Source organism: Mauremys mutica, chromosome 20 (genome assembly GCF_020497125.1).
Source record: "Mauremys mutica isolate MM-2020 ecotype Southern chromosome 20, ASM2049712v1, whole genome shotgun sequence".
Taxonomy (NCBI): domain Eukaryota; kingdom Metazoa; phylum Chordata; order Testudines; family Geoemydidae; genus Mauremys; species Mauremys mutica.
In genome coordinates this window covers 18,666,201-18,676,732 of record NC_059091.1, presented here as the reverse complement: position 1 = coordinate 18,676,732, position 10,532 = coordinate 18,666,201, and the positions used below count along the sequence as shown (strand labels likewise).

At 55.8% G+C, this 10,532-nt stretch overlaps 1 protein-coding gene across 1 annotated transcript; it reads left to right on the top strand.

Annotated features, from left to right (window-relative positions):
• The first annotated feature begins 1,467 nt into the window (after positions 1 to 1,467).
• Positions 1,468 to 8,439, top strand: LOC123353341 (histone chaperone ASF1B-like). Its single transcript, XM_044994347.1, has 4 exons — positions 1,468 to 1,642; positions 5,056 to 5,171; positions 5,953 to 6,129; positions 6,823 to 8,439. Exons 1-4 carry the CDS (start codon positions 1,534 to 1,536, stop codon positions 7,018 to 7,020), a joined length of 600 nt encoding a protein of 199 aa, XP_044850282.1. The 5' UTR covers positions 1,468 to 1,533; the 3' UTR covers positions 7,021 to 8,439.
• Positions 8,440 to 10,532: the final 2,093 nt, after the last annotated feature.

Sequence of the window (10,532 nt, the reverse complement as noted above, 5' to 3'; positions counted from 1 at the left end):
TCCCCCACCCCAGAAGGTCTCCTCCCCTCAGCCTAGCACAACCCCTCCCTGGGCCCCTCCCAACGTACCCCCCTCCCCTGCCTCTGCTTGGATCTCTGCCCCACCCAGGCAGTACTGGGTTTGCCATGGCACCAGTGGCTCCACGGCGCTGGGCCCACACTCAGGCGGGGCCCTGGTGTCTGGATTGTGGCCCCGCCTCCGCTCTACCCCCTCCCCCGACCCCTGGGTGTGACTGGGCTGGGCAGCTTTCTGGGGTCACCAGGGCTCTGCACGGCTTCCCAGCGTAGCTCCGGCTCGGGGCAGGCCCCACCGCCCACCTCCCCGGCCGAGCTCTCTGGGACTGGTGCAGGGGACGAGTCGTTCTCGGCTAGTGCAGGGTGGGGGGAAGGCCTCTCCCACGCCCCCAACTCTCCCAGTCCTCACCCCAACATCCCCCTCTCCTGATCAGCCCTTGCTTGGCTTCCCCCTTCTCACCCCCACCCCCGCTGTGGGTCAGCTGGTGCACACCTGGGGCTCCTCAGCAGCCGGGGCCCTGCAGGGTGGGAGGCGGCAGCAGGAGCCTGATGTGCTGGCCAGGCACAGACGCCCCCGCCCCCCCGATCCGTTCCCCTGCCTGGGACTCAGGGCTGGGAGGTCCCATCTGCTCCGTCACTGTGAGACGTCCCATCCACGGCCCCCACTGCACCCCTTGCTCCGTCCAGCCTCAGCCCCATCCCCCTCTGTCCGTCCGTCCTTCCCCAGACACCCCCCCGTGTCTGTCCATCCTCCCCCCCCCCCGCCGTGTCCGTCCGTCCGTCCTCCCGCCCATGTCCGTCCGTCCGTCCTTCCCCAGACACCCCCGTGTGCATCCGTCCTTCCCCCCTCTCTGTCCATCCATCCGTCCACCCCCCCCCCCCCCCGTGTCTGTCCATCCTCCCTCCCCCCCTCTGTCCATCCATCCTTCCCCGTCCCCCGTGTCCCTCCTTCCCCGGACACCCCCCCGCGCCGTCTGTCCATCCACCGCCGGCCGAGCTCTCTGGGACCGGCGCAGTCCGGATCCCCCTCTTGGGCAATTGCGCTGTCCGAGCTTCGGGCGGCAAAAAAAAAAAAAACCACCTCTGCCCCATCTCCCCTTCTCATTGGTCAGACTCCCTTCCCCGTCCTCCCGCCTCATTCGTCCAAGCAACCTGGCTGGTTATTGGCTAGCTGGGTCCCAAAATTGGCACTCGCGTTGATTGGTGGGAAGGAATGTTAGGCGGGCGAGGATTGGTCGCATCCGGCTCCCGGCCGGGATGGAGCGGGGAAAGCCGATTGGCGAATGAAGGGAGGGGCGTGGCGATTGGCAGGAAGTGAGCGGGCCGGGCGGGCATTGGTCCCGGCGCGAAGTGCGCTGATTGGTGGAGCGGTGCGGGGCGGAGGCGGGGATTGGCGGAGGCAGGCGGGTGACGTGTGCTCATTGGCCGGCTGTGCGCGCGGCAGCGGCAAGCGCGCGCGGGCGGCGGGGCTGCTTTGTGACGAGTGGCGGCGGGTTCGGGTCCCGGCGGCGGCGGCGGCATGTCCCGCGTGTCGGTGCTGGGGGTGTCGGTGCTGGAGAACCCGAGCCCGTTCGGCCGCCCGCTGCGCTTCCAGGTGCAGTTCGAGTGCGGGGAGGCGCTGCCGCACGGTGAGTCCGGCCCGGCCCGGCCCGGCCGGGAGCCCCCAGTTACGGCCCAGCGACCCCCAGCCCCAGACAACGGGGCACCCCGCTGCCCCCCGCCCGGGGGAACCTTCCGGGTCCGGCCCTGAGACCTATGAGGCCTGGGAGCCCCCTCCCCCCACTATAGCCCCTGCCCCTCACTCCAGTGCCGGGCGGGTGTTCCCCTCCCCCCATTCTGCCCGGGCCTGTAGGGAGACCCCCCCCACCCCGCACATGCTGGAGGCGGGGGTGAAGGGGTCGGGGTCTCCCCATCTGGCTGGGGGGCATTTCCGGGACGGGCCCTTACCCCCCCCCCCTGGGATGGGGTCCATGGCAGGGGACCTGCTCTGTGGAGTTGGGGTCGGATCCCAGGGCGCCTGGCTGAGGAGTTGAGGCTGTTCCCCCCGCTATGGGCCGTGCCTGCCCCCCTCTGCCCCAGGGAGTGGGGGAGGGGGGTAGATGCACCTGGTTCAGGAGCCAGGACTCCTGGGTTCTGTTCGCTGCTACTGATGTGCTGGGCGCGTCCCATCCCCAGCTCTGGAACAGGGAGGGAGCTGGTGCTTGCCCAGCCTTCCTGGGGGATTAACTATCTATTGTCTGCAAAGCACAGGCAGCATGCGAAGTGCCAAGAAACGCTGGGTATTATTAAAAGGCAGGAGGCTACTCTGGGGAAGTGAGTGGGAGGTGAAAGCAGGTACCTGTGAAGGAAACCCCTCACGTTCTGCATCTGATCCACACTCAGCAGGCTGCAGAGAGCCCTTTGGCGTTAAAATAACTTGGCCGAACTATCCTGTTAACCCTGCCAGCACAGCCATGCCCCTTACCAGTGGGGATGAGACTCTTACCTGACTGCCCCAGGGAATTCTGCTTGCAAATTTCTGTTTGCTTGGTGCCAGTTTGTATAAACATCAAGACTTAAATGGTACAATATGCTCTGATTAGGAGAGGTGCTGCTGATGGGTGAGAATCACATGTGCCCAGCATTTCTGAAAAGCAGGCCACACATGGCTTGATTCTGTGGCCAGAGAATCCTTCTGGGGTGGAGACTCCTAGGGGCAGAAACATCTGCCTTTTGCAGATCATGGTGTAGCCAGAACTAGTTTGGCCCAATCTTCCTGGGTTGAATATTTGCCAGCGATAAACACGTGAACGAGACATTACTTAACACAGTGAAGCGATGGCGCTGAAAGGTAGAATATTGGCCGTGATGTTTCCAGTTCTGTGTGCCCTCCCCCACTAAGATTTCCCATCCAAAAGACTCTAAACCCCCTCCTGTCCCTTCTTCTTAAAACAGCCCATCAAGGAAAAGGGCCCTTAGATTGCAGTTTTAGAACCATTGTATTAAGAGCTCTGAGTGCTTCTGAGGCATCTCTGGGAGCCTGGCTCCTTTCCCTGAAGAAATGAGCCCAAGGGTCAAAGAGAAACTTTCCGAAGGGTGCGAGGATAATGCAAGACGTCAGACTGCAGAGCGGTATTATCATGAAAGCGTAGCTTGCAAAGCCCTTTATGGCCTAAGCCATGAGGCTGTTAACTTCAGGGGGTGTCAAAGCTGTGGAGTGGCGGCAGCCAAATCTCTCTGCTGTCTTTGGGGCTGAGAAATTGGCATGTCTCATTGGTTTACGGTTTGAAAATAGGCTGTTTGCAGAGTCTGAGCACAGCCCCACTGAGTGGAGGCAGCAGGAGCGCTGACGAGCTGTTGGATCATCCATCTTCTCTGAGGCTATCATTCAGATACGGGCAGCACCGGCCGCTGCATGGCCTGCCTTACGCTGCGGTATGCCCTGTGGGAGGATCTTTCTCCAAACAGGAAGGGCCATGCAGCTCTGGGAAACCTGTCTGCCGAATCAATCGGCTAAGCTTTCCAGTGCACTGGGGGAAAGGGAAGACTCTATCAGACTGAAATTCCTCGCTCTTGGGGGCTTGTGTGGGATCATCCCCCACTACTATCTATTCTGGGAAGGGGGCTACAGCTCATAGGGGCTTGAGGGTATATGCTGCAGTTTGTTCCTCAGGGAAAGCTTCCCTGCCTTAGTAAGATACTCTGGCCTATTATGTAATCTCTGGCTAACACATCCCCTCTCTTGTAAATTACACATCTTCTGTATGTGAAAAGCTGCTGTTTCTGATTTGTTTTGAGAAACTATGTATTCCCCTTAATCCGAGCTCCCCCTGCTGTGTGGCATCACTCTCCCTGGCAAAGGCCACCCTGATCCAGTCTCCTGGGAAGTATTTACATGTTACATGGCACGCTTCCCTCGGGTATGGAAACTACCCCCCCCCCCCGCCATACACACTTCTAGCTTGATGTCTGTGCATGGGGGCATAGGCCTGGCATTGGCTCAGGCTTAGACACGCCTGAACGCCTCTTAGGTTTGGGTATCAGGCTTTGGCAAAAGAAGGCAGATTCTGCTTGGAGCTGAAACTCATCCCTTTGAATGGACAGCTTGGCAACCCTTGTGCCTGTATTCAAAGGAGCACTGATTATTAACTTGATTTAAAACCAGAGTTGAGCTTAATGTAAATGAAATTAAGAGCACACAGAAGGTAACGTGACCCAGGACCCCATTGTGCCAGGCGCTGTACAAACAACAAAAAAGAAGCCCCAGCCCCAAAGAGCTTCCGTTCTAAGTATCGGACAAGCAACAGCAGATGGACTGGACAGGCAGATGGGAGCTTGTAATGAAACCATTCTGGCCATAACTGGTGCAGCCTTGAGTGCAGACAATGCTTAAGAAGATGCCTTGGGTCATGATCAGGAAATCTCTCATGAGCTTTAAAGAGCAAAGTCTGCTCTTCGTAGCAGAGTCTGGCTCCCTTCCCACTGGGGCTGCACCTGTCCAAGATGCTGGTCGGTGCTTTGGTCTCATCTTTTGCCAAACGGTCTCCCATCTCTTGTTGGTGATCTACAGAATCTAACCTTCTGGGGTCCCCTGTGATCCCTATCTCTGGAAGAAAAGGGTTGTCAGGAGGAAGGGAAGGAGCTTGCAGCCCAGTGAATGGTTTCATGTTTGAGGTGTTTGCTAGGGATTTAGGAGATCAGAATTTGGTTCTGGGCCATGCTACAGAGACTGTTGGATCTTGGGCAAGTTACTTAAGCTTGCTGTGCCTCAGTGTCCCTGTAAAAGGGCATAATAATCTTTCCTTTGTCTTGTCTGCTTTGTGGTGGTGTCCTACCGTGTCTGGGCAGTGTGGTTGGAGTTTGTAGGTGGTTGTGGGACACTGATAATTAAGTTCTGGATGGGGAACCGACGGGAAACACAAGAGTCAGAGTCAGACAGTCATGTTGGTGTAAATGTGGGTGTTGTGCTCAGTTATGCTGGCATAAATCCAGAGCAGAATCGGTTCCCCAGCATTACTCAAGGGCTGCTGCCGATTCTCACTGTGCTCCCCTTCCCTTTCAGACCTGGAGTGGAAGATCATCTATGTGGGCTCTGCGGAGAGTGAGGAGTATGACCAGGTGCTCGACTCTGTTCTGGTGGGGCCTGTCCCAGCTGGGAGGCACATGTTTGTGTTTGAGGTAAGAGGCAGCTGCAGGAGACATGGGTGGGGCTAGGAAGTGACTGGATGGGTGAAATGCAACCAAAGCAGATGGGGACCCTTAATCTGAAACAGTATTTTTGGGTGGGGAGGTGGGGGAAATGGGCAACACCTTGTTATGGTGGTGAAGACCCTTCCGAGTGTGATGTCTGCAGAGAGCAATGTTAACCTGTGGGAATCAATAAGTGAATTTTTTTCCCCTAGAGTGTTCAGGGTTATTTTTGTCCTTTTGTCTTAAGCGTCAGGGATTGACCACAGCTGGAGACGGACTGTGGACAGAGTGGGCTGGTACCCTGAGAGGGTACAGATAACTCTTTCTCAGAAGCTCGGCTGGTGGGTCTTGCTCCCATGCTCAGGGTCACACTGATCTTCAGGTTTGGGGTTGGGAAGAAATCTCTCTTCCCCACCCAGCAGATTGGCAGGGACCTTGGTGGTTATTCGCCTTCCTCTTCAGTGTGGAGCAGGGGTCCCTGCTCGGCTCGTCTGGTTAGATCTCACTAGATCAGTTCCCAGTCATTTCAGGGGCCTTGGCATCGCCAGCCCTTCAGTCCCTCCTGTTTTCTTCCTGTGGCATTCAGCTGTTGGGTCTCCCATAGTTTGGTCTGATCCGGGCAGTTGGGCTTGATGATGGAGAGAAGGTCATACAGGGTGATCTGGTCGTCCCTTCTGGCCTTAAAAACTCACCAATGTGACTGGCTCTGGTTCCCCTCTGACGTGCTCTCTGATCTCCCCCCGGGGTGGGGATGTCGCTTCCTTTCCAGGCCGAAGCCCCCAACCCCAGCCTGATCCCTGAGAGCGACGCAGTGGGGGTGACTGTGGTGCTCATCACCTGCACCTACCTGGGCCAGGAGTTCATCCGTGTGGGCTACTACGTCAACAACGAGTACACGGACCCCGAGCTGCGGGAGAACCCCCCCCTCAAGCCAGACTTCTCCCAGGTACGAGCAGCTGGCAGAGGGGGGCTCTTGACTCAGGCCCTGCCTTGTCCATGGGGTCTTTGTAAGGGGCACTTCGGGCCTTCTGGGCAAGGAGGCTCTTGCCACTGCAGAGCCCTGGTCTGACCCAGCTCCTCACGGGGTGGGGAGGCTGGGATCAGGGAGCTCTCTGACACTCTGAGCCCTAGTGCGGCATTACAAACTCTTGGGCCATGCTGGCTAGGGAAAAGGTGGGCTTGAGGTCCCTGGCTAGGGGACTGGGAGTCAGGGCACCTGGGTTCCCTTCCTGGCTCTGCCACTGACTGACTTGTATGCCCCTGCCCAAGTCACTTCCCTGCTACACTGTGCCTCAGTTTTCCCCTCTGTAGAGCGAGGCTGCTGGTACTTTAGATGTTTACTAAGCTAAGGAAGAAAAGCCTTGACTCCTGGTTATATCCCAGCGCTGTCCTACCCTCCCATCTCAACTGGCAAAGGTCAGGGTATGCCCTGTGGGGGAAGGCCCCACTTCTTACCCCTTAACATGAAATCCCAGCAAGGGCCACTACATCCAGCTGGTTGACTGGAAATTCTCCAGCGTCTCTCTCCCCATAGGGTTCTCCTACCCAGGCTGGGGTCTGCTAGGTGTCTCTAGGCTCCAGATTGCTGTATAACAAGCCCTGCAGCTGTCTGACTCCTCCTCCTCCTCCCCCTGCTTAGCTGCAGAGGAACATTCTGGCCTCCAACCCCCGTGTTACCCGCTTCCACATCAACTGGGACGGCCCCAGCGACCAGATGGAGGACATCGAGAACGTGGACCCAGAGCCTGAGGGTGTGCTGTCTGCCAGCTGCACCTCAGCCAAGGGACCGGGCACTGCCCTCTGCATCCTACCTGAGAATTCCATGGACTGCATGTGATCCGGGGCACGGCCAGACCTGGACACGGGAGCCCAAGGATACAGCCACTGCGTGGGGAAGGGGATCGGACTGGCTTCACGGGGGCTGCATCCAAGTACCGCGGGGAAGTGGTACCAAGTATCAGCGGGGAAACCTGGACATGTTCTAGTGGGGTAACTAAAGGGTTAATGCCTCTCCCTAACCAATGTGGTGTCTGACTGGCCCTTCCCCTTAGCCTGCGTGAGGAGACTGGGGGCACCTGCTTTGCAGCTGGGCTAGGGAGGAATGGGAGCTGTAGGTCTGCTGGCTCCTCCCCTACGTTCTCTGTATCTGCACCAATCACTGCTGGCTCCGCAGGAATCACCCTAGACAAGCACTTAGTCCCACCCACCCTGCATCAGGCCATCAGCTCAGGGAGCCCCTGGGGCTTGGGTGGCTTGCCAGGAATGTGAGCCAGCTCCCTCGGGAACCATCCCCACCCCTGCAGTGACCCAGCTCTGTTCCTTCCAGGGCTGCTGCAGCCATGGCATGCACCTGCCTGGGATCCTGGACTCCCCGTCAGACCTCTCCTTCGCTGTGTCTAGCTGGGCAGTCGTATGCTCTCCCCTCTAGCCCCATGCTGTCCACAGTGGCTTTGCAGCGCTGCTGCCTGGGGTTCCTCCTCCTGGTCGCATCTCAATAACTCTAGAGCAGCTCCCTCCAGCTGGAGGACTGAATCCTCCCCCCCTCTTCCCGGGGAGGGGAGGGCGTCAGACAGCGTTTCATCCTAGCCATGGCACATCATGATTCTACCAGCTCCTCTGGGGCACAACTTGCTCCAGCATCTCTCCTGGCCTCTCCAGTATACAGCCCTTCCTGGGGTGAAGGGGAACCAATGTACAGAGCCCTTGTGATCACATAGCTCGACCTCAGGGGTGGAGGTGTGCACCCCGCATGGCAAAGAGCCGTCTGATCCGCATTAGGGTGCATTAGAATCAGAGCCTCCTGATGGATCGACTTCCTTCCTTCACCCTCAAGAAGAGTCTCTGACAACGCCTACTGGTCTGGTGTGTTGCGCTAGGAAACCTGCCTCTGTTCTACTAGACTGATCCATCGCTCTTAGAGCAACGTCTGCAGCCTGATCCAGAATGGAGCATGCCCCTGCTTAGCCGGCTGTGGGATGAAGATCCTAGTCGCTCTCTAGAGTAACTGGCCAGTTACAAACCCAGCTGGGATCTTCAGGCCTCCACCAGCCTCCATGGGGGAAAAGAGAGATTATTTGGGGGAATCGCTAGTTCAGTTCTGTTCCGAAGTGCCCTGTTCTGACCTTGTCCATTTCCTTCTCTGATGTGGTAGGAGTCTTCTTTGCATACATGGGGTTTTTTTGTTTATTTTTTATTTTAACTATTGAAAGTATCTTAAGTCAACGTAGGAATAAAGCTCTTGGAACGATTTGCTGTCTCATGCACTGGAGTAAACCGCGTGGCGTCAGCGCAGGGCCTGGCAGCACAGCCTCACCCGCTTCCTTCATAGTCACGGTGCTTCTGTTTGGGGCTGTGCCAGCAGCATTCTTCAGAGGCAGCACGGTCCGATATGGTGTGTCAGCCGGTGAGTCGTGACCCTGAGGGTGGGGGTCCTGAGACTGAAAAATCTTATTGCCATCTAACGCAAAGGAAATCTCACCCCCCTGACAACCTATGTACCTGTCCTCTTCAAGGTAAGTATCCTGCCAGCCTCTCCATGCACATGCAGGCTTAGCATTATCATCACCAGAGCTTCTTTTATTCTTTATAGTCAACATGAGAGAGGGAGGGAGTCGTGAACATTTTTTACTTCAGGTAATGGGTTGCCAACCTGCAAAGTTTGAGAAATGGGTGTAGTGGATGGGACACAAGTCCCGGGGTCTATTTCTAGTCCTGCCACTGACTCTGTAAACTTCGGCAAGTCCCTTACCCCTCTGTGCCTCAGTTTCCCCTCCCACTCTTTGTCTATTTAGACTGTGAGCTCTATGGGGCAGGGGCTGTCACACACTCTCTGTGTAGCCTCTCAGTTGACACTTGGAGGCTCCACAATAATGCAGCCTAAAGAGGCCTGGGCATGTGCCCTCTTATATGCTTTATCCATCAGCTCCCAAGCGTGTTCTGCCTGTGTCTCCCAGGTTATGTTTCAGGTCCTGCCTAGGTGGGAGAACTAGTGAAAGGATCATCACAAGAGAGAAAGGTGAGCTGGCGAGCTGTGTCCACACTGGTGTTGCGGCCGGGGAAAACCTCAAGTCCAGGGGTTTAAAGCTGTTGTGCAAATCATGTCTCGGGGGAGGGGGGGGGCGCGGATTCTCCCTTAAAGCTGTGCTTTGTGCAGTCGCTAGTGCACGGGGAGTGTAAAAATGCTACTAAATTAACATGCAGTGGTGGCGTAGCCATGTTGGTCCAGGGATATTAGAGAGACAAGGTGGGTGTGGTAATATCTTTTATTAGATCAACTACTGTTGGTGAGAGAGACAAGCCTTTGAGTCACATGGCATCTAGAGCTCTGTGGCTCGGAAGCTTGTCTCTCGAACAGAAGTTGGCCCACTACAAGATATTACTTCACCTACCTACCTTATCTCACTAAATTAAAATGGCAGTGACCGTCCCCAGCTCTCGCTGGTGTACATGACTGCCAGGTGCATGCTAGAAAGGTGCACCAGCTTATCGAGATTTGAACTCTGTCATTAAACCAGGGCATACCCCTAATGGAAATGCACGGCTTAATTTGCCAACGTTCCGGTGCCGGCTAAATCTGTCTGAGTGAGGCTTAAACTGGTTTGTGTGTGTCTACAGTAGGGGTTTGCATCAGTTTAAACAGATCACTTTTAAATCTAGGTGGTCTGTGTCTGAACATCTTAAAATCTTGTTCAGTGTTTGTACAGCACCTGGCACAATTGAGCAGTAAACAGCTGCAGCTTTCTAGTGCATGGTCAGACAACATCCCATCCTGGATATGTGATCCCAGCCTAGACAAAACCTTAAACTGTGTCAGACCCTTTGGAGTTTTGGAAACACCTACTGAACATCAAGGACAGCTCCAGTGTGGAAGCATTCCTCTTTAAAGCCTCCTTCTCAAGAGGCTCCGTCACAAACTTTCCTCTGATCTTCAATCAAAACCAGGGGGAAGCCCCAGCTGAGTGTTTCTGATTATTTCTAAGGCTTAAAAAAACAAGCAGTAAAACTTCCAACTTTTCAAGCCTGACTTCTCCATCAAAAAAAGAAACGCGCCTGATTTTATATGGATCCTTTCAAGGTCACCTTTGTATTAAAGCTCTGGCTGAGTCCAGTAAACGTGACTAAACTCTGTGCTTGAGGAGTTTTGGAACTTTCTCTGACACTTTGTTTTAGCCCCAAAGCTGTACAAGAAACCGTTTTTGGGTGCCCGAGGGAGGATTTAGGGACAAGCATCCATTTTTCCCCGTTCCTTTTTTTTTTTTTTCCCTTTGCACATCTTTCCAATCACCCCCCCCCCTCGCCACCCCCAGGGATTTCCTGTTGCAATTAACAAGCTTGTTTTCCAGCAAGGGA

Bases quoted from the DNA above. Each gene is read 5' to 3' on its own strand.
- LOC123353341 (XM_044994347.1), top strand. From the start codon at position 1,534: ATGTCCCGCGTGTCGGTGCTGGGGGTGTCGGTGCTGGAGAACCCGAGC. The intron at 5,172-5,952 runs GTAAGAGGCAGC...CTTCCTTTCCAG, and splicing joins GGCACATGTTTGTGTTTGAG to GCCGAAGCCCCCAACCCCAG. The intron at 6,130-6,822 runs GTACGAGCAGCT...CCCCCTGCTTAG, and splicing joins TCAAGCCAGACTTCTCCCAG to CTGCAGAGGAACATTCTGGC.